The sequence below is a fragment of the Hippoglossus hippoglossus genome, chromosome 22 (genome assembly GCF_009819705.1).
Source record: "Hippoglossus hippoglossus isolate fHipHip1 chromosome 22, fHipHip1.pri, whole genome shotgun sequence".
Classification (NCBI taxonomy): Eukaryota; Metazoa; Chordata; class Actinopteri; order Pleuronectiformes; family Pleuronectidae; genus Hippoglossus; species Hippoglossus hippoglossus.
In genome coordinates this window covers 4,185,133-4,208,701 of record NC_047172.1, presented here as the reverse complement: position 1 = coordinate 4,208,701, position 23,569 = coordinate 4,185,133, and the positions used below count along the sequence as shown (strand labels likewise).

The 23,569-nt window shown below is 42.0% G+C and overlaps 2 protein-coding genes across 12 annotated transcripts in view; both read left to right on the top strand.

Moving 5' to 3' along the window:
* Nucleotides 1-12,678, top strand: part of smoc1 (SPARC related modular calcium binding 1) — a 38,906-nt gene extending 26,228 nt beyond the window's left edge. For 6 of the 11 annotated variants that reach the window (XM_034575645.1, XM_034575644.1, XM_034575643.1 and 3 more), the window contains 6 exons: nucleotides 570-762; nucleotides 2,527-2,609; nucleotides 5,058-5,163; nucleotides 5,425-5,669; nucleotides 6,659-6,689; nucleotides 11,016-12,678. In XM_034575645.1, the coding sequence (XP_034431536.1) occupies nucleotides 570-762; nucleotides 2,527-2,609; nucleotides 5,058-5,163; nucleotides 5,425-5,669; nucleotides 6,659-6,689; nucleotides 11,016-11,055 (698 nt within the window). In that variant the 3' untranslated portion in view covers nucleotides 11,056-12,678. Of the gene's footprint in view, nucleotides 1-569; nucleotides 763-2,526; nucleotides 2,610-5,057; nucleotides 5,164-5,424; nucleotides 5,670-6,658; nucleotides 6,710-11,015 lie in introns of those variants that run through there. The other 5 variants (XM_034575640.1, XM_034575647.1, XM_034575641.1 and 2 more) reach the window with 4 other exon arrangements.
* A 5,006-nt stretch (nucleotides 12,679-17,684) lies between these two features.
* LOC117755655 (solute carrier family 2, facilitated glucose transporter member 1) lies at nucleotides 17,685-22,372 on the top strand. The gene is made up of 11 exons (XM_034575653.1): nucleotides 17,685-17,811; nucleotides 18,414-18,498; nucleotides 18,818-18,916; nucleotides 19,196-19,356; nucleotides 19,442-19,682; nucleotides 19,899-20,061; nucleotides 20,316-20,500; nucleotides 20,885-20,986; nucleotides 21,276-21,377; nucleotides 21,650-21,853; nucleotides 22,096-22,372. Exons 2-11 carry the CDS (start codon nucleotides 18,484-18,486, stop codon nucleotides 22,273-22,275), a joined length of 1,452 nt encoding a protein of 483 aa, XP_034431544.1. The 5' UTR covers nucleotides 17,685-17,811; nucleotides 18,414-18,483; the 3' UTR covers nucleotides 22,276-22,372.
* Nucleotides 22,373-23,569: the final 1,197 nt, after the last annotated feature.

Below are 23,569 nucleotides of genomic sequence, written 5' to 3'. Positions count from 1 at the left end.
GTCATGCAGGCGAAGTTCCATATTGAATTTCACAAGCTTCCCTTTCTGACTGAGCCGTATTGTTCTAATTACGCTTTGGTTACTGGAAGTGTGTGAGCTGGGACTACTGGCACTGCTGGGGCACTAATCACCTCCACAACGTGAAAACACCACATCTCACCACCCTGTGCTAAACTCCCCAGACAGGTAGTGGGACCCTGTTATTGAAGCTTGGTGCTTCACTTGAATGTAAAAACGAAGGATGAATCAGAAACACACACTTCATCACCATGGAAACAAGCTCAGCTTACAGCTCTGTTGTACTTGGGTTAAGAGTGAGCGATGGACCAAATGGATGTGAATGTAAATACAGTGTGGAGGAGCAAGGTGTTGTTGAAAAAACAAATGATGATAGATCATGGTGGGTTCAGGATTCAGAATATACAACGTGAGGAAGGAGATTTATTTTCCAGCCTGGTGTGGTGTGGTTACGTCCTACATGTGATGCTTAATGTGTGTGTGTGTGTGCAGTCTGTGTGTTTGGTTTCCCCATCACGTCTCTGTATTGAGTGCGTTTCTCATGGTTTTAGAGAAGGTTCCCTCTTGTGACCAGGAGAGACAGAGCGCCCTGGACGAGGATCGGCAGAACCCTCGCGAGGCCATTTTCATCCCCGACTGTGGAGCCGGAGGTCTTTACAAAGCCGTCCAGTGTCACCAGTCCACGGGCTACTGCTGGTGTGTTCTCGTGGACACAGGTCGGCCCATTCCTGGAACCTCCACCCGGTAAATCACCATAAGAATCTGTACTTTAACCCAGTACTGTTTATTATTGTAGTAGCGCTGTTGGTTGCTTATGATACTCAACTACTGTGACATTCAGATTTTATTCTTATTAAATGTCTCATTTTAAATGATCAGAATCAGGTCCAGCAAGATCAAGTGAAACGCTGAACTGTAGATCATTAACTCATTAAATTCAATATTCAGCGAGGGAACATTTAAAAAAATATCCAAAATTGATGGAAACTTGTCCAAGAGACATTTGACCCAAAAAGCTTATATGTGAATTTGATGGTGTTGCAAGAGGAAAAGCCATTTGTAAACCAAAGTCATTCGGAGTCATCCTTTGGGAACCATGAATGTTTTTGCTAAATTTCACGACATTACATCTACAACTGATGTATTTCAGTCTGGACCAAAGTAAACTTACAGACCAACACGACATCCCCACAACAAAGACCTTAAACCGGTGAAGGAATTGGATCCAAGCTGCTTTAACCAGCTAATTTGGTTAAAAAATACCATCAAGCCTTTATGGGAATATCTTTTAGTCAGCCATAAACAATCAGAGTTTGGTACAACGTTTGTTTCCAGTGCAGTTGCTGCTGTTTATATTGCCTTCGGGGAAATGGCATAAAGAGTGGTTTTTGTAAGAGCTGTGTGTCAGAGGGAGCGAGATGAGGCAACACAGACAAAAGGTTCAATAAAAAATGCCCGTTGCTCATGTTTTGGTTGTTTAGATTTTCTTCTCGATCATGAATAACGTTAAGTGAAAGTGTCGCAGTAACACTGTGCCGGTAAATGGATGAAACTGTTTTTCTTCCTATCATCAGTCTCTCTCCACAAAAGAGTTTTATGTTTGACGGGATGAGGTTTGGACTTTTTTTCACTTTAAGGTTGTGAATACAGAATCACAGGTTGCGTTTCATTAAAAACGATTGACAGCCCAGAGTTTCTTAATATAAATCACATGCACGGAGGTTATACCTGCAGTCTAAATTCTCATCTGTGTATTCACAACGAGATCCCACTTCTCTCCTGTGGACAGCGATGTGCCCTCGTGGAGCAGACGTCCCATCCTGGATGAGTGGCCTTGCAGACTGAGAAGAAAATAAATGACAACTTGCTTTTCCTTTGTAAAAAAAAAAAAAAAGGCGGAAAAAGAAGCCGAATGAGACACACATGCTAAATTTTCCAAGAAGCAGTGATACAATAGCCAGGAGAGAACGAGTCATGCCATGCTTAATGCCGAACAGTTTGTTATGGCCCTGAAACAAAACCTTGTGCACGTCACATCAAATTAAGCCCTTGATGAAAAAAAAACCGATTAGTCAGGGTTAATAATTCTTTGCAGATCGACAGCTGACGTGCAGAATCAAGAGGAATCGTAATAGGTTGTAGATTTCAGATGAGAGATTACGCAGGTTGCATGCTTTCATTAAAACAATCATGATGGGATAATCAATACAGTATTTCTCCAGAGCCTAGAACCACCTCCTGGTTTTAGGCTCTACCTCAAATTACTATAAGACCTGGAAGGAAAGCAGCAACTTCTTTTGTGGTGTTTTCTCTTTCTTGAGTTCGGTTACAGGCCCATGTTTGATTTCTTTCATTCGCTACGGCGGAATTTTCAACATGGACCAGTAGCTCCTTCGATGTTTCATATTTTTCACACATTGTTCGACGTGTTTATTCTTTCTGTCACCAGCCTCCTCTGCTGTTTCCGTCTCATGCAGCCATGTCCCTGCTCTCCTCTCTGTGTAACAGGTACCAGAAGCCAGAGTGTGACATCACTGCACGATCTCGGGTCTCAGACACAGAAGATCCTTTCCAGGGCAGAGAACTGGCAGGTTTGAAATATTATTGCATTTATGGTCTTTTAACAAACTGTATTTTTTAGCAAACAACGAGGCTGAAAATAATAAAACAGAATCCAGTCAGATATTAACTGTCACCGCTACACGCCTTAGTTTCTGTTGCTATGTCTGTCAAGGGTTCGGCTGTTGCATGAAATATTCGATTTTTGGTAATTCTGGTGGATTTACCAAATCTAAATTGTTAGTAATTTTTGTTACGGTGGGACCTTGATTTTAGTAAACAAAGGCAGGTTGGCTGAACCCGGTTGTCTCCATCTGAGTTCCTCGTGTTTCAGACTCTCTTGATTTTAAACAAGAAGCATGTAGAAGGGTCTTGAACGTGCAGATGGCTTCACACACATTATCTTCTCAAAGGCTGCAGTCTGACACCTCAACAGTTAATGATCCATTGAACTAGAATCACTTTCTCCACCTGTAATGCAGCTTTGGGGCTTGGACAGTGTGTATTTGCACTTGGTCGAGTACATACATTACTCCCCCCCCGCCCCCTTTATCTTAATTAAGCCCTTCGAGGCCTTTGGTCGATTAACAATCCAACACCCCACTTTGTGGTGTTGGATTCTCCAGCAGTGAGGATTAGAGGCTCTCCTCTGAACTGGAGGTCATAACCTCAGCTCAGACTCCTCTGCCCTTGTTACTGCTCACTTACTTTTGTTGCTCCTCTGTTTCCCCATCATTTGAGGTTGCATTGTAACTCTTATTTAATCCCCCATCTGGTGAGTTTACAGAGTCGAGCATGACTCCTGACTGTGCAGCAGATGTGTGGTGTGTTTTATGGAAGGTGTGAGTGTTGCGGGGTGCGGCGGCGAGGCAGCGGGTTGCTGAGTGGAGATATTTTTATGTACTGTGAGAGGATGTTCTGAAACCCCACAACAAAGCACAATATTTCACTGCCGTCACATCAAGGCCGGGTGAGAAGAGAGAGCTGGAGAGGGCAGTTTGTTAACAGCTTGCAGCCACAGGTTCAATCTCATTGTACACAAAATGCCACAATGCCACCTCTGTCAGCAGCAGCAGACAAGAGCTTCCCCTGGGAGGCTGGGATCTGTTAGTTCAGTGCAGGAACTCTATTTGGTTCAAAACCTATAGAAAGTGGTTTCTGCAGGATTCAACAAGTCACATTTAAGACTATTTAAGACCTTGTTAAGTTTAATGAACTCAACTTAAGACCTAAATCAAAAACAAGAGTTCCAGAATTACTTACACTTCCCCATTATTGAACATAAGTATAAAATAAAAGCGTGCTAATGTCTATAGAAGGGTTACCTACATGAATAAATGTACGACCTATAGCAACTGAACATGAGCATCTCTAGAGGAATCCTTTCAGGGTCATAAAGATAATTGAGATGAAACCAAAGCAGGTGAATACTGCTGTGTTTTAAAGGATTATTAGCAATATAAGCTACTAATCAAGGATTTTGAGGATCTCAGTTTAGAAATAAAGGGGAAATTCATCTTAGTTCTCAACCCTCTTTTTATTCGGTGTAGCTCTAATGTGTTTTTTAAGTTATCAGATTCAACAGGATCACCTGTAAGTGGCCCAGCTCCTTTTGGACACTGCCAGTGGTCCTGCACCACATTGTGCCATGTAGGCTCCAAACAGCAAAACGCTCTGTGCTTCATAACCCCCCAATTTAACACTTGGATTAAGGCACAGCAAGGCAGTGCTTCTCCAGGCTCGTGGTGTTGTAGGAACTGCTAATTGGATTCACCTGGCAGGGCAGCGGACCACCTCCCACAGACGTCCCGAGCCGGCACAAAGGGAGTGAAGGGAACAGAGCCGAGGACAAGGAGGCCACGAACACCGAGCGCAGAGGGAGGAGGGAATCGACTGAGAGAGCTTGGGAGAGACTGAAAAAAAAAAAAAAAAGACAGAATGAGAAGATTGGTTTACTATGCAGCTGCTTTTGAAGTTTCCCTTTAACAGACACAATTAGGAGGGAAACATTTGCACTGGTTTTGTGCCATTAAAACCATACATCTGGTCAATTAAAAAGAGCTACCCAAGGTGTTCAGAATTGTGTCATAAAAGTTAACAGGTCTGCAGCGCTCAACAAAGCTTTCTCATCACCGAACACTTCTGTTTCACCTCTCGCCATGTGCCACAGCTCGGCTTTTCTCCAGTCTCCCAAAAACAGCCAAACTACGTCTTCCACCTCCGTACAACATGTATTCATAATAATTAATGATAATGGGGAACGTGAGACATTTCACAGATACACACCTGGTTCGCCAGTAATCTCAAGACTATGTTTGCATGTTTTCTGTTAGCGCACAACAGCTGCTTTCTGTTGACATCTGTCATAATGGTTCACTGGTGCTGAGGCTTTAGAGGCACTTCAGCTCCACTGTAGCGTAATGACTCAAATTAGTTGTGGAAGGTAATTCTGGTGTATTTTTGTCTTTGATTTGTGCCAGGATGCCCCGAGGGGAAAAAAGTGGAATTCATTACGAGCTTGTTAGATGCCCTCACCACAGACATGGTGCAAGCCATAAACTCACCAGCCCCCTCTGGTGGCGGGAGGTAAGTGGCGTCATGTGACACAACAGGCTAAGGAGCATTGTACTTGAGAAAGATACCTCAAAGCTTATTCTTATCTGTATTAAGGCTTGCAGAATTTTGATTCAAATTTATTCTATTGCAAGTTATCTGTTGCTCAGATGTAGTTTAATTTCATCAGCAATCAATAAACTGACTTTTTTGCTCCTTCTCTTTATCTAAATGATTGTGGGTTTTGTGACATCCATGTTTTCTTCTCCACTCTGTTCCTCCGACCTTCTACAGGTTTGTTGAGCCTGATCCCAGTCACACTTTAGAGGAGCGGGTGGTGCACTGGTACTTCGCCCAGCTGGATAACAACGGCAGCCATGACATAAATAAGAAGGAACTAAAACCTTTCAAGAAGTACCTGAAGAAAAAAGCCAAACCCAAGAAATGCTCCCGCAAGTTCATCGACTACTGTGACCTGAATAAGGACAGGGCCATTTCCCTGCAAGAGCTGAAAGGCTGCCTGGGCGTCAGCAAGGAGGGTAAGAGAGGAAGAGGGAAGCTGGGGGAGTCTGAGCTGAAGGGAACAGGATGTCTGAGAGTGGGTTGGGGGGTCATGGAGTAAGGTCGTGACCCTGCGATGAACCTAAGACCAGCTGGGGGAAATCTGCACACAGTGACTCCTACAACACCTAGTTAGACACGCAACTCTGCTCGTTTTTAACATGATGATCAGTTTCCACGTGTTTAAAAGACAACAATTTATTCCCATATTACAGTGTCCTAATATATTCAACATGTCACAATTCAAATAAAAACCATCCAGTCAGAGTCAGTGAGAGAAAACAATGAAGTGTCTGTGCTTCATGTGACGTACAGATGTGTTGGCACTGGACATAAGTGCACTGCGCCACTCACTGATGAATATTTAGACAAGGCTAATGTATTTTGTGGATCCTGAGCACCGTCTGCGCCAGAAAACTGAAACTAGTCATCATGAGTCTACAGACTGGTTCTGATATAGATCATTACTTTCACTGCTGCCGGCTACAATGCCCATATAATACAGTAAAGATTAAATTCTGGAGAGTAAAATAACATTCGCGGGGGTAAGACACATCTTTTAGCTATTGTTACATATCCAAGACGAGCATACACAGCTGTTTATCTACAAATTGTTCAGACAAGAGTTACAAGAGTTCAGACCAAGAGCCGACAATGTTAATATTAAATATTACATTTTGCTTCTATTTCACTTTGCTGCTGGAAGTGGTTTCTTACCCTCTGGCTCCAGTCCAACCAGTCTGTCCCGATATGACTAAGTAGACACAACAGTGGCTGGAGAAGTGACCATCACTACCACCCACTAGGGAAAGAAACCAGGTGGTAGAGGAAACTTACATCGTAATATGTCAAAAATCATTTTCGTCAGGCAGCTGCACTGATTTGTAGGATTCTGTAAGATTGGAAGTTGGATTAACAATGAAACGTCCGCCTCCATTAAACTGACAATGCTTCTTCTCCTTTGCAGGTACCTCAACAAGTGGCAGCCAAGGGACAAGGCAAGGGACAAATTTGTTCAGTAAGGCAAACTAATACACCCTCACTAACTGTGCCTCTGCCTTTGAGTGCTGTGGTTAATTATTGCTGACTGTGTTTCCCATTAACTGCACTTTGACAAAATATGTCAGTTTTAGTAGAAGTAGTTCAGCCTAGTTGGCGAAGCAGCCTTCAGTCCCACATAGATGCTTCATGTAATATGTGCAGAATAATATGTGTGAGCTCTCTGTCTCTGACTTTTGTGAAATCTTTGTCGTGATGCTACTTTAATTTGAACAAACAAGTTATTCGCGTAGCAAGTCATAAAATATCCCAAAAAGGTTTTTCGATTTTATGTCTTTCTACCTTTTCGTCCGTCTCTGTCTCCTCATCTTGATCTTCTATTTCAATCCATCAGGATTCCCCCTACTGAGCGATTACTGACGCTGTTGACTAGTCACTAGCTTTTTTCAGTGCCACAACGGACTGAAGTCATGTGTTTACCCTGGCGCTGCCTTGCCGGGCCTGGAGAACAGTGGCTTACAGCGGGTGTAACGTCAGTCCTCTTAGACCTGGGGCACGGGCGCCAGGATAAACAGTCCGGTGTTGGAGGAGCAGAGAAGGAGCCATGGCGAGTTTTTTATTTTTTTATTGTAGACACCAAATCTCTCACCTTCATGCGTCAGAGCTTGAGGAAAATGGCATGACAGCTTTATATGCTGCCACTAGGGCACATGGTTGTTGATGAAGTGAGTTTTTTCAAGGGACAGAGACACAAAGCAGAATAGGTCTGTGAGAGCGTATGGGAGCGTTCTGCCTTGACTTAGATAGATGGTCATTGTGTCCAGGTATGCCTAGCTGGTCCTTAATGGCCTGGATCTCCTTAAGTCATGCTGCCTTTGCCAGGCATTAAATCCAGTCATGCTCTGTCGCAGCTTTGGATCGTCGCTGGAGTGTTGTTGGACATGTTTAGAATTTACAGTATGTACATCTAGGAGAAGGATTGTTACCATGTGGGGCCGCGTGGACCACATCTGTGTGATGCCTTGCACTCTCGACACATTGGCAGGAGCACAGGAAAACATCTGAATACCTTGTGTGAGTTGTGAAGTCGTGGGGAGGGTGGCATCCCTCCTCTGAACAGACTGGAAAGCTCATTATGGAGGAGATATGTAACAGAAGCCCAGGGCAGGGATTCTCTCCATGAACCCTTGTCAGAATGAGGCCACGGCTGAACGGCGTGGTCTGGTGAGTTCAGATGGTTCCAGATAAAAACTGTTTCTCCGTCAAACTTCCTGCCATGAGCTTTGTCAGCAGGGTTCATGATGTTCTTTCAATGAGTCTTAATTCTATTTAGAAAGATGTAAACACGTGTTTGAATAAGTGCAAACACATGGGGATGATCACGTATGGATGCTCGCACGCACAGTAACGCACCAAACATGAGGAAATGTCATTAATGGAGAGTCACAGTTTGACTTCAACTGAGGCTGTTAAATAATTCAGCAAATAAGAAAGCAAGGCCTTACAAATTAAATATATGACGTGTTAATAGATTAAAAAAACTGAATAGTAAATATACATATACACACATAAATATCCATCCAACAATCACGGAGTTTAAGTACTTTGATGAAATATGAGGAATATTCCCGTCATTTCACTTTACTAACTTTACCTGTTCCATGGATGAGGAATGCTCTGAGAAGAAAAAGACCTGTGTGTATTTCATCAGGACCTTTTGTGTCCTGCCTGCTGTTTTATGTCAAACTCCTCTCGTTGTCTCCTCTCCTGCTCCTTCCTCTTCCTCACTCATTTGTCCTGACGGCTGTGTCCGTCATTAGGCAGGAATGAAAGGAGGGTATTATGAGGCAGGCCTGGCACCAGGGATACTCAGGACCACTCAGAGCAGACAGCTTTTCCTCCGCACCACTTTTGTTTCAATGATTGAGACGTCAGGTCGACACACAGAACAGTGGAAGGTATCAGAGGTCAACGCAGAAGACAGTGAGTTAGATAAGCGCTAATATGGAGCTCAAGTCTGTGGATGTTGGCCAAGTCCTCTTCACCGAGTTGCCACCATGTATAGTCATACCACGATTCCCAGCTCCTGAGCCAAGTGTCTTTATTGGCTGGTCCCAGGTGAGGCAAGGCGGTTCACTTCCAGACGGGATCTGCTTTCAGCTCTTTATCCCAAGCGGGGCCAAGGTGTCCGGGGAGAGGCAGGGGAGCTTTGTGGTGCTAATGGCACAGACAGTGTCCTCTGTGACTCGGAGCGGAGGAGGGACAGGACCATTCGCTGCTCTGGAGCCTGGTAATTGCTAAGACGATTCATCTGCACTGCTGTTGCTCAGCTCCTTACAACAGAGACATTTATCTGCTTAGCAGCTAAACAGAGGAGCAGTATGACTTCCAGTAGCCTCTCTCAGCTTCAACAGGTAGGACAGGGAACTGCTGCTGCTGCCAGGGTTACAGCAGACTACATCACTCTGAATAAACAAAGGACTACAAGTAGAACGGCACTCAGAGTGCATATACTGCATCTACGATTTTCCCATAAAGATCTCTGTATAAGAGAATAATTGATCTCGCAATGTTAAAGATGCATGAAATAAATACAAATACTGGATCTGCCACCGGATCTGGATCCACTACAAAATGTTATGTTTTCTTTGTCGGTCCATATCCCACGATTTCACCAACTTTACAATAAAATCGGTTGAGTATTCCTTATGTCTTTGATACAGATCTGATCTTCTATTTGAAAATCAACACAGCGAAACAACAGCTGAAATATGATAGATGAAATAATGTTAGTCATTTGGACAGCTGGTTGCCAGGTCTGATGATGTTGGTCGGTCTGTCTAACAGCATTGTGCAGAGCATGACATCTGAAGATCTAAACACCACCATGAAATCTGTCGTATTTGTTGTGGTCACAAGAGATTGTAATGTCATCCACGATCAAACCAGAACTTCAACTTGTGCATGAAATATGTCAAATGGACAAATTACCATCAGGTTTGTTGAGCATTCTCAAGTTCCCTGCAGGGAAATGCTTCCAATTTCAGACACTCAAGAGGGTTTATTTAATGCCCTCGTGTGTCAAGTTATACTCCAGCCAGATACACAACATGTTTATGCACTGCATGCCGAACAGATGTGGCTGTAACTGGGGCTGTTTTTTGAGGATTTTATGTACTTAAATAAATAATGTGTAACCTTTATATATGGGTTATATTGTGACAGATGTATACACCAGCAAAACTGTCTTTTATTTGAAAACAGTAGTCCCCTGGATCCAGTCAGTCACTGTACAAATAGGCGGCCATAATATTTTATTCTCATCTTTATCTTACACACTTAAAGTAAAAGGTGAAAACGTTCACCGCGTGACGCACTCATGTGGATTTATGGAAGCGTGGAGAGATCGTGATGCTTTAAAGTTGGAACAGAATACTTGACTCCGGCAGTAAACGCTTCGCCCCCGACGACAGAAGCTCAGAGCGAGTGTAGTGAAATCAGCTGGACTTCTATTTCATGGCCAACATAACCAGCACCGACACAGACCGCACCTGCATATCCCCACCCCCATGAGACACACACACACACACACTGACACACACACATATGCACACACTGCACATACACAACCTTGAGACCATGGGACACGCAGACAGAGATACGATGCACATATGCACACAAACGCATTTCCACATGATGAGCATGCACAGACCGTGCTCGTCATGCACTGCAACAAATACAGAGGTTAATACAAAGTCACACACAGAAACACACACACACACACACAGCCTGGACTCTCACTGCACTCAGGAGGACCTCTGCTCCCGTCTCTCATAACCATCTGTAAGCAATCTAAGCTCTTCACCCATCTCTCTCTCTCTCTCTTTCTCCCCCTCTGCCTGCCTCTCTCACCCACTGGTGGATTGGTCAGCAACAATGCGACGCAACACACAACCTTCAGAAACCCGTTGAGTTGTAGCTTTGTTGCGACATAGTGTCGTGCACGTGTGATGGTACACATGAATCGCTTGGTGGTGTAAAAATTCTCTTTAGTTAGTGACCAGGGACTTTATCTTTAGCTTCACGTCCATGTTGCTGTGCTCAGTATTTATTGACTTTATCAAACAACTTTACTTACACCAGGTAGTTTTAAGAAAAGCATATTTCTTAAACTATGCATAATGAATGTTACATCCATTATTTAATGTGTGTGTGAGTCCATTCAGATCTACTCTTGCTTGCCATTGGGTTGTCATAGAAGAACTCATTTGTAGCCTGCATACCATAACTTTTCTGTCTCTTTCCTCTTTTCTTTCTGTTCCCAGTAGGTCGTCTGGTGTGAGACGAGAAGGATCTAGAAGCTGAGATGAGAGCACAGGGCACAGAGGGAAGGCATCTGTACGCTTGCTGACAGGAAAGAGAAAGATGGAGCAGAAAAATTATGACGTTCCTGAGTTAAACAAAAAAAAGAACAGAAAAAACAAGAAAAGAAAATGAAGCGGCGCCAAAATATTTGCACTTTCTCCTCCCTATGTTTGACATTTTACCTGTTTGTACGTGTTGTTTTCCCCTGAAGTGACTGAAAATGTCTCGGTAAGAACGATGAATATATTTGTTAAGAGATGAGATGACCGGCTCGCCACTGGAAGTATGTCCATGTTTCCACTAAAATATACAACATCCAAGTCCCCTGATACATACAGTAGCACGCAGGCAGTGGCAGTGCACTAAAGAGGAGCACACTCAAAAATCAACCACGGTGATTTGGACCAATTCAAACGAATGTGTCATTTGTATGTGAACATGCAATATTAAGCAAACCACATTCAATAACTGTGATCAGCCCAGAATTAGCTGAATGAATCCCCCCCCCTGCACTGTACAGACATTTTTTAGAACGATTAACATTTTGGCTCAAGAATCAGATGTTTGTGAACAAAATCTGACAGTTGATGTGTCTGTTCTTTGTTTACTGAAGACAAGTGTTGGGCAAACGCTAGTTAGTAGTTAGTAGTAAGCTAGTTACTTTACTAGCTAACTTTAAAGTATTATTTTTGCAACCAGAAAAAAAACTCACAAGTACAAACTGTCGTATGTACTTAGTGGTTTTCTCAGTTTTTAGCATAATGTCTGCACAAGATGTTTTTCTACTTGTTTGCAAGGTTTGTGCTAAAAAAACAAACAACGAAATAATTACAGCTCAAAGAAATAAACATTCATTAGTGGCTGGGACATGGAACAAACTAAAATGTCGAAGTATACGTCAAATTTCATTTTTCTCAAAGATGGTTTCTGTCATTTTGGGTAGTTCCTATCACACTGATGTATGTTCAAGTGTTCATTCTTCTCCTAAGTTTGATTTTACGCAGTCAAACCTGAAAACTCTGAATTCCCTTTTGCTATTGAATTTTACGTGTGGTCATTAACAGTTCATCAGCTTATACTTGTAACCATTACACCCGGAACAACATTTACAAATAACTGGCCCCTTGGTTAATCTTTCCAAAACAGAATAGAGTCCAGAGACTTGAGTTTTGAATATCCTTCGTAGTACCGGGAAAAAGGAGACGACTGAACCCATGGAAGTCAGATGTTTACATGGGCAGGTATCCCATTAATATCAGCTCAGTTCAGCTGCCATATTCAACTTTATTCCTGTCATTGTAAACAAGATGTGGCGTTTTACAAAAGCCAGCACCTAAAATAAATATTTGAGTCTGCCCAGTAATATCAAGAGTGCATTTTGTGTATGTAAACACATTCATTGTCTGTCTTCCAACAATTGATGTCAGTCCTGCTCTGTGAAACACTCGACACTGTGCGTACTTGGAGCTTTGCCACCTTGTGTAAGACAGAGCCGTAAGTCCTGCCCCCCCCCCCCCCCCCCCCCCCCACAGGGTGTCCAATTAACAGGAACGTGACTGCGCAGGGAGGAAAAAACTTTATGAACATGTTTTGGAATGTGAAAAATAAAATGTATTCCTCACATTTGGGAACAATTGAGTTTGAAGAAAGGAGAATTGCGAGTGTGCTAATGTGGTCTGAATGCTTGTCTGCTTGTTTTGAGCTTTGTATTTCTTACCATTTTCCCAAGAGTCACTGCAGTGGCTGATGAGCGTGAGACAAAAAAAAAAAGGCTTCCTATTGTAAATATGTACAATAACCTTCATTTGTTTGTTTGTTTGACTAAATTGCATTGTGGGGGCATATTGGTGTTCACTTTCTTCGCTGTTATTCTATTGTAAGATATATACTTTCTGTGTTTACATCAAGTCAAACATTAGGGCTACAGTAGCTACTTCACAACATTGAAATGCTTAGACCAGACTGTATGTTATCAGCTCTGTTTATTTTATCTGTGGTCGGGTTATTTGACTTTTTCTGATTCCTGTCGTCACTATACACGGTCAAAACGCCGTATATAGTAACTGGGACTTAATCCGCTACGAGCACAAGCCCAGTCGTGTCTAATTTGGACTGGACAGTTGTGCCAAGAAGGAGAAAAGAAACCTGTCTGTCTTAACAGGCTGTGTAGTGTCTCTTGAGAGCCTGTGTCAGTCCCGGTTCGAACACTAGACCTGTGTGTCTGCTGAAGTGCTTCCAGACGCTGTGAGCACTGCAGATTACACGCGAGATCTAAAACAACCCGGCAGGCTCGTAATCACTGCTCATCACGATGGGGGACGGATAGTGAGGGAGGATTACAGGAGACTGTCACTCTGACAGCAACAAGCCAAGATTGTCTTCCTCCTCATCAGAAACTTTTTCCACTGCAAAGCCCGACACAGATTGTCAAGACCACTTCAAGATGTTCGGATGATACTTTTCTCATTCTTAGCTGAAGAGATCCGTTGGAAACCAAAGCACAGGGATGTGTTGTCTTTGGGTGAAATTGGTGAAATGTAAAATATGTGGCTTGAGGTGCAGGCGTTTGGCTCTGCAGTGAAAAGTTAAATACTTGTCCGGTGCAGTGTAGACCTGAGCTATTTGAACTTGTGTCACAACAGACACAAACAAGACAGAACAATAGAACGGACCAGAAACAATAAGATCACCACCTGGGTAGGGTCATGATTTAGGTTTTGAGAATGAAGGGGCCACAGAAAAATGATTTTTCCACGACTCAAAATCTTGATTATGAAACTGGAAGATTATATTTTCTTCTGCTTCTCACAGTTCCACTTGTAGATGTGGAACAGAAATTTCAGCAAACAACAATTAAAGCAACAGCTGATCCTCGACGATACGGACATAAATTACATATAGATACAAATTTCCGTATAAGTCGATATCGATAAATATCAAGAAAAGTGTTGTGATATTTTACTTTTAAATCCAAAAACAAGGAAAACTAAAAACCCCAGTCCTGACACAGTTTTACACCACATCTATTCAAACTATGCACAGTGAGAACAGTGAAGTGATAAGAGATGGGCTGGAAGAGCTCAATACTGACCCCTAACGGTGAAGGTAGTTCACTGCAGGTTTCACACACAACCTTGTTTGACACACATACACACACACACACACACACACACAACAGCATCAGCCAAGCCCATCAATTTTCATGAACTGACAATAAATATTTTTAAAGCAATGTGTTGTAATCCATTTTTTTGGAGGGGGGGGGGGGGGTTTGATGAACCTGCAAGAGAAATACATAGATCTGGTTATTGAACATTAAAAATGATTAAAAGTAGATTATCTGGTTGCAATTTAAATAGGTGAGGTTAATTTTCCCCCCCGTTTGAGAACCTCTCTACCAAGATGGACTCTGTTCGGCCTGTAGATCTTTGAGCAACGATCTGATTTAGTGATGAGACTTCAAAGGTGTTGTCAGTGCGTGATGGAAGAAGGAGGAGGAGGAGGAGGAGGAGGAGGGCTGAGGTCGCCAGTGGGGGTGGTATTGAGGGGAGCGAGCCTTGTATCGCAGATGAAACTGGAGCCGAGAGGCAGCTGCAGTACATCTGTCTTGTACTGACACATGTGGCTTTTGACTTCCAGTGTGAAGTTCAAAAGAGTTTTATAATGACGCAGCTGCTTAGGGATGTATGTGCATGTGTGTGTGTTTTAGAGAGAGCGCGCACATGTATGTGTGTTGGCATGTGTGTGCATTTTCTCCTTTGTTGAAGTTGGGGTGGAGGGAAGGCGGGTTTCATTGGTGGAAAGAAGAATTTGGGGATTTGAAGGTGACGTGTGGGCAGTGCAGGTGCTGCATGATGTTGTATAAGGAGATTTATAACTTTTTATTAAACGCTCAGAGGGTCATTGATAATTTTTCTATGCTACACACCCAATATGAAAATAATTGAACTTTTACACAATTTTAGACACTTAAAACTATTTATATTTTTACTCCAGCATGTTTAATATTGTGAAATCCAGAGTTTAAAATAGTTTGTAAAACCTCTTCTTCTTGTTTATACCACACTGTCAAACCATTTATCAAATTGCAAAACTTGAGGTTAGTGGTGAAACAATAATTGAATTGACAAGACAACAAAGCTTAGACTCAGGTTTTTGGTTTGACTAAGTTAAAGTTTGAATACGTCACTGTGGAATTTGGTAACTTTCTTCAAAAGACTCAAACACGAATCACTTAAAGATAAAAGTTGAATTGACAGTTAAGTCATTAAGGAAAAATCGTTTAAAAAACGATTGCATCAATCTTGACTAACAATCTTGTGGCTTTTTCAAACACCAGCATTAATAAACAGTGATCATGTGGGTAAGTGTGAGACGCAGGTCGATGTCGGGGATTCGCCCACAACACAAATTCTGTTCGTGTTTTTTTTTCTTCCACTTCATGTGCATTGAAACACTTAGAACCACATCAAACACCATTACAGGTAATTAGAGAGCACCATTAGTTTGTGTGATAGCTTAACATTAGCGGTGGGGGGATGATCGTGTACACTGCTCGGCAGCACCTGGGTCAGGGGGGGTTGCCTTCCAGGAGGCCAGGGCTCAGGGGGTCAAAGGTCAGGTTCCACACAGGCGTGTCCACATGCTAATTGAGAACTCAGCTGCAGGAACACAGCTTGCAGGTAGACAACGCATTTTACCCCCAGATGAAAACTATTATTCCTCGTTTGGAGATCATCCTGTTGCTCGTAGGTTCGTCTGAGGAGCTGAACAGATTTGATTTAAGTCCTGTGACATTTAAGTTGTTTCCATTACATATATATTAAATCTCTCAGCCAAGGCCCAACACTAGATCTGGAATGTTAACAGACACAAATGCAGACGAACACATCATTTCCTTGGTGGAGGCAACAAGAGTAAATTCCAGTTTGCTGAAACTTTCGTTTTTAAAAAAAAAATAGAAATAAAGCAGGATTTATTTCTCATTTACTTTATACTACAGACAGATTCAGTTTTATTACGAGGGATTCAGAAGCGCACTGTTCTATGTTCTCCAAAGTCTGACAGTAAATTACAAAAACGTGGTAAACAAAGAAGTAAAAATATCCAATATTTTAACCATTGTTTTCAACCCTCAAAGGATAAACATGGACAGATCAAGGATGGATACTTTAAAGTATAAACCTTTAGGGAACGTCTTTTGTTCTCTCCCTTCAACACAAGTATTATATATATATATATGAGTCAGCGCAGCATATTTTGTTAATTTAAAATAATGTGCTTTAATAAATAATTATTTCCAGGCCTCTAGGACCACTTATTTATACACATTTTATTAGGTTTTATGATGAAATTATTTTTATGCACAAATTGTGTTGTTTGTGGTGAGGTTATGGAATATTTCCTCACCAATGATTAGGTTCATCTGTCTCCTCAGTGCTTCAGCAGCAAAAAGCTGTTACTGCCCATTTGGCTTTGGTCAGGAGGCAGGTGTGTGTGTGTGTGTGTGTGTGTGTGCGCGCGCGTGTGTGTGTGTGTCTAACATCATGATTTTATCTTGCCCGTCACTTATAACCTGTATATTTTAGTGGATGTTCCTCATGTGCGCACATATATACAGATAAGACGTTTTTACACATTCACACATGCCCACAAAACAGAAACATACACATGTAAAAGTCATTTCATGAGACTGGATTTGATTAATCTCCACTGATCCATGCGAAGCAGAGTTCAAAGAAAGACGACACATGCCAGTGAAGTTGTGCAATTCATCAGCATTAAAACACTAAAACTGGCCTGATGAGAATTAGGATTTTAAAGAACTTTATGACTTCATAGATCGGAAATTAAATAATAGCTGCATGTGATTTATGGATACATTTCTTTATATTCAGTGATCATACAAACACAAAACACCCACAGGGCAACGCACAAATTCACACACAAACACATACGTGCACAAATATAAACACACCATAATGAACCTGAATAACCTGGTTATAAGATGGCTTCCATATTTAAATGTTATCATTGTATCCTGATTTTAGAAGCTGATACATCAAGAGCTTATATACACGCAGCCTTTGTCGCCCAACACTCGTCAAGGGAGGAAGAGGAGGAAGAGGAGGAAGAGGAGAGGGTGGTCCTGGTACTGTCTGTTAAATCCTTGACCCCTTTAAATTGTCACAGCATTGTGTGATGGGAGTCGTCTTTTAGTATGTATGCCAATATAATAGCAACGTATTTAACTATGACATTGTAACAAGGAGGTTTCTCAATGTTTACTTTGTCATATTTTACAAAGAGGTTTATATGGTAAAAGATTCAAAGCTACAAACTATATTTCATTATTTTTCAGTGAAGTTCCTCGAAAGACAATTGAAGGTATGAGGCGGCCATCGTCACCTGATCATCATCACAGCACATGGACAAAGTCACAAAGTCACACACACACACACACACACACACACACACACCAGCTGATCCATGAGAACCAGAGGAGGCCTGCAGCGGCAATTCTGACGAGCCTGCCCCAAATTCACCAGCTAGGTGTGACTTCATCATTGTGTGTGGGTGTCTGTGCGTGTCCGTGTCCGTGTGTGTGTGTGTGTGTGTGTGTGTGTATGTGTATGTGTGTGTGTGTGTATGCAGTTTGCAGTGGTGGTGTCTGCATGTTCAGTCAGGAAAATGTACACAGTCAAACTGTTACTGGAAATACAGGGACGAAGATCAACGCGTGACGCTCAGGAACCGGTGAGAACATTTCAAAACGTGCATACATGTTAATATCGATACAAGTCAGTGGAGGTGTTATTATATATATATGACTATAAATATGAAGATTTTACTCAGGCTGGAATGTTTCACATATCTTTTTGTATGTGTAAGAATAATGCATTGATGAAAACAGGCACTTTTGGAGCGAAAATCTCCTGTTTATTCATATTTTTTATTTGGCTTTCATTGCACATGTATTTATATGGACTGAATTTGGTTTAGACATATTGAATGAACACAACCCGGGAAAAAAAATCTAAATCGTGTTTAAATTAAATAACGAAAAAAATGATTCTTTATAACATGCAACACATCTCAACAGATTTTATTTAATTTTTTATCATTTGTATTTTAATTGCATAACATATAGCTGTCTTTTGTTGTTGTACCTTTTACTTTGTAAAGCACTTTGGTCAAGTTTTAAATGTGCTATATAAATAAAATTGACATTGACAAATCTATAAAATATAAATATTTGTGTATGAAATCTGTAATATTATCACGTGTATTATCTAGGTGAGAAAAACCTTGTGCATAAATCTAATTCTGGCATCATTTGGGGTGTTTTTTTTTCACAGCAGAGGAAGGTTTAAGAAAGTAAATGCACCTAAACCTCGAGGGAGCGACGCTGCGGTCTCACTGAAACAAATGGCGTGCCAGGAGGTTTGTTGGTTTTAGCCACTTTTCAACCCAGTCTGTCAGAAAGATCATTAACACTGACTTGTGGTAATTAAAATTCTGCACATGTGGAGAGTGTGTGAAAATACTGTGGTTCCTGTCACCATTGACCTTTACAAATAATCATGTGGTCGCTTATGAGTGTAACAACATTTTTTTAGTTGCTAGTTTATTTAACTTTGTGCGGTCGTATTTTTGCTGTACATAAAAAGGAGGGAAAAGTAAAAACCAAACTACCGACCATTTAAAAGAGTTTTAAATAAGTGTCACTCACCCCCCCCCCCCCCACGTGGTTTGTGCACAGGGCCATCTGACCGCGACGCTCCTGACCTCCATCCTGGCGGCGGTGCTGGGCTCCCTGCAGATCGGATACCACACGGGCAACATCAACGCTCCAGCCAAGGTGAATTTTTATTTACTTGGTATTTCACTTTTATTTGAATTCGGCCTTAAAACAAACCTGAAGATTTTCTACATTTTTCACAATACTTCAACCAGCCCCCCTCAAAGATTTGAGCTTTTTAATTCCTGGAGGAATCCAATTATTTTTTTAAAACAACAATGTGATATAGATTTTTACATAAAGTTTTGATTACAAGCTTGATTACAATGATTTTAAGTTCTATTAATCGTATATTTAATGATGCAGTTTGCCCCTTTTTTTTTTACAATTGTTGTTTAGATCATTGAAGAGTTCTTCAATCACACCTGGAGAGCCAGACACAACCAGACGATTTCCGATCACAGCCTGACTCTGCTGTGGTCCCTCTCAGTCAGCATTAAGGACTTCGGAGCCTTGCTTGGTTCCCTGGGAGTCAAATTTCTGGCAGATTCCTATGGAAGGTAAGAAAGACAGAAACAATGACTCATGTTTCCCAGCATTTCTATATTTATTTTATCTTTTCATTTCTCCCCTCATCCCCTTCAGGCGTAACTCCATCCTAATAGTGAACGGTCTGTCCGTGGTGGGAACGTGTCTGATGTGCGCATCCAAAGCCAGCGAGTCGTTTGAAGTCCTCATCCTGGGACGCTTGGTGTTCGGCCTGTTCTGCGGCCTCGTGATGAGTCTCAATCCCCTGTACATCCAGGAAGTGTCCCCCACCAACCTCAGGGGGGCCTTCGCTACACTCAACCAAGTGTCCTTTGCCTTGGGAATCCTCGTGGGAATGGTGAGGAGGGAGCTGGAAGTCTTTTGTATCGAGTGAAAAGGTTCAGTGTGTGATAAAGTGCAGGATTAGTCACCAAACAGCCATTTGTAGGCATTCTGCAGTTGTGTCAGTTGTGTGTTATCATATTTAAGGCTCCACAAGATTGTGACTGTTATAGTTCAAATGTAAATATGTGGATATGAAGTGAAACGTGTGAGACAATCCTGTTTGTTGCAGGTGGCTGGTCTGGAGACGGTGCTGGGTACAGAGCATCACTGGGCCATGATGCTGTCCCTGTCTCTTGTTCCCGCGCTGGCACAGTACCTGGTCCTTCCTTTCTGCCCCGAGAGCCCTCGATACCTGCTCTTCAACCGCAGAGAGGAGAGCAAGGCCGAGGCTGGTGGGTACCGCTGTCTCTGGAGTTTTATGAAACTCAGGTTTATTACCAGCTTTTAGATTTGTGGCTGACTTCCAGGAATCCAACCATCAAAATGCTTTTAAAGGGGACATATGTTGCTTTTTCAGTTTCCTCCTTTCCTAGAAAGCATAGTACAGGTTATTGTCAATGTAAAACAACACACTGCTCCTGAATCTCCTGAAACACCTTGTCAGTAGTCTGATTTCTGCATACATCTTCACACTCTAACCCTGCAGCTCTGCTGAGGCTGAGAGGCAGCACAGAGAAGGTGTCTGCTGAGCTGGAGGAGATGAAGGAAGAGGCCGCTCACACTCAAACAGGTGTCACCATCCACGAGTTCTTCAAGAAGCGCAGATACAAGCAGCCAATCATCATCGTGCTATTCGTCAACTTGGGCAGTCAACTGTCCGGATTCAACGCGGTGAGTCGTGTGGCGTTAATTTGTTATTTGTGTGAAGTTTTAACAAAGGGCAAAGGTCCTACTGGTTAAAAGCTTTTTCAGGAATTTGAAAGATGAAACTTTAATAAATGTGAACTGGTTTTAACTAATAATACTGTGGCCTTTGTGAGTGTAAAACAAATATTCTCATAGTGCAGCTCAGGCTTTTGCATGACTTGCTGACTGAGATGAATATTAAGCTGCCGCTCTGTGATATTTCCTCAATAAATTATTCAGCCTCAGCACTTCTCCCCAGCTCCCACTCGGATTCTGGGGCAGTGGGTCACATACCTCCATTCCTTAAAAAACACAGCGTTGCCCCAGTTACTCACTAAACTAAAGTACACTTCTGTTCTACTCTTCAAGATCATCAACTACTCCACCAGAATGTTCCAGGCCAACTTTGACCAGGCTAAATACCTGACTTTGGGCGTCGGAGCAGTCAATGTGACCTTCACCTTGGTGGCAGTAAGTACAACATCTGCTGATCCTTGTAACAATATGATTTACATCTGTTGTAACGTGGCTGCTCAGCATCAACTCAAGAGACTGATTGATAAACTGTAAATAGACTAAAAGTTGATTCACATTTTGTTGATTTTCAAGCTGCACTAAAGTCTTGGACTAAAGATGAAGTGGTGTCAGCGTTTCCTCGTGAATGGGGTTTTACAGCTTGAACCACAACAGGATAATGTTGCATTTTGATTCAAAAAGCTGGATGAGCGGAGTCACCACTGTGTTATTCTTTCCCCTCCAGTTCTTCCTGATGGAAAGGGCAGGGAGGAGGAGACTGCTGCTGACTGGTTTCATCTCCATTGCTGTGTGCAACTTACTCATGACCATAGTTGATTCTGTCCTGGTAAGATGGTTTCATTCAGTGTGATGGCTATTATCATTTAGCAAAAAGGTTATTTTCTAATACTGGATATGCAGGATGGCAAATTTTAACACTTGCTAGAATGGTTCAAGGGGTGTAAATATAGATTGTGGTACCTTATTGAGTACTATGATGTAATAATTGATAGTTTTTAAAGGAATGTACAAGACCTTTCAAAACAGTACATTTGAAAAATGTCATGTCAAGTTATAATACGCGTCTAATTTGACAGTAACTTGTCTTCCACCGTCCAGTACCTGGCCCCACAGCTGCGGAGCCTGCTGGTCCTGCTGGTTTTCTGCCTGATTTCAGCCTACGAGCTGGGCCCTGGACCCATCTCCTGGTTCATCGCTGCCGAGCTGTTCGACCAGCCTGGCAGACCCATCGCCATGGCCTTCACCAGCATGCTCAACTGGGGCGGGAAGTTTGTTCTGGCACTTCTCTTTCCTCCATTACTGGTAGGTTTATACTGTATGACTGAGCGACACTTCAGGGGAAACTTTACAGGGGATTTCTTGTTTGCTTTTACTTTTAATCGCTTGTTCACAGAGCCCAGCAGAGGTAATCACCACGTGTACCAGCAGATGACACTGTTGTGTAGTCAAAGTCACAGTGTTACATTATTATATCATAAAACTATTCAGTTAAATAAAGGTCAAATAACCCGATCATAAAAAATCTTTGTCTGTCTCATAAACAGAAAATCTGTGGGGAGTACGTCTACCTCCTCTTCATGACCATGGCTCTGGTCGCCTTCATCTTCACGTGGTTTCGCCTCCCGGAGACAAAAGGGCGCACATTTGATGACATTGCAGAGGAGTTCAGAGGAGCGGATGAAATTCCTTTGCACAATAAGATTGGATTCAACACTTTCAACTGAAGGACCTGTTTTACATCTGGTCATAGTCGCACTGTTAAAGGGTCAGCTCACCCAATTCTTGCCAAAAATGTTTTTACCAAATCTTATTGGTAATCAACCAAATATTGTCTATGCTGCCATATTTGTTCAGTAGTATCTCAAGTAAAAAAAAAAGTAAAAATAAAAAAGTAAAACTGTTTCTAGAACGACAACAAAAAACAAAACTCTCTTCTGTAATTTTGGTGAACTGCAGTCCCATGGCAGAGGACAAACTGTGGTTACACCAGGAGGGAACCATTGAGTCACCAGAGAAGGTTGTGTGCGTCCGGATTTCTTCACAGGCAAACAGCAGCAGACTGTCCAGTATATTATTATATTACGACTAAAATTGGATTTGTTCTCTCTGTAGTAAATTAATTTGGCCGATGGTTTTGTTTTGGACACAAAAAGAGTTACGCCACACAGACCTCAACATCATGTTTTTTGAGTTCCTGTTTCTGCTGGATTGTCATTTTTGTAAATAAATATGTTAAGTCAAGTGGGTCAAGATCTCAACTGAATTTTATCAAACTAAATATTACCAATCAAAAGCCTTTGATTGACCAATAAGATAATATTGTTTGTGTGTTTTACTGTGATCAACCTAACAGTGATTGAATCTGATAATCATTCCTGATTCTAATTCCCACAGCGTACGTAGGAGAAGCTAACGTCTGTTCCCGATTCCCCCTCGAACCAGTCGCACCGATGAAAAGTCTCATGTTCCTACAGCACAGACACGGCAGCAGGGACGTTCATTATTAGCCTGTGAAATCTCGCATATCTCTGAACTGTGTACACTCATAAAGCGTCTGTGAAAGCCAACCACAGCTATGTGAATGAATATTGCAGTCAATGTATTCCACAGTGACGTGCAGAAACCCCTGAGGGAGAAGAGCCAGGTGATCAGAGGACCAGAGGGCAGAATTTAAATTCAAATTACTGCAGTTGTTCATTCAAAGTCAGCTTCTAATAACCTCCTTTTAAAACCTATGTAGGAAGACAGTGCCATCTAGTGGACTAAACCGTGCAGGAGATGTAAATCAAACAGTCAAATTCTGTTGAACACCAAAGTACGTTTCTGGAAATATGCGAGTTAGTAAATCCTTGATGCTTAAAGGGAATTGGTTTAGTAAAGCCTTAAATATGATAAAAATTAAATCTTCATATGAAAGCAAACAGGGAGCAAAGTCAAGTGTTTATGTTATATGATCACATTTTCTTGAACCATGTTGAGTTTTATACAGCAGCAGAAACACGCCCACCTGCAACTCTT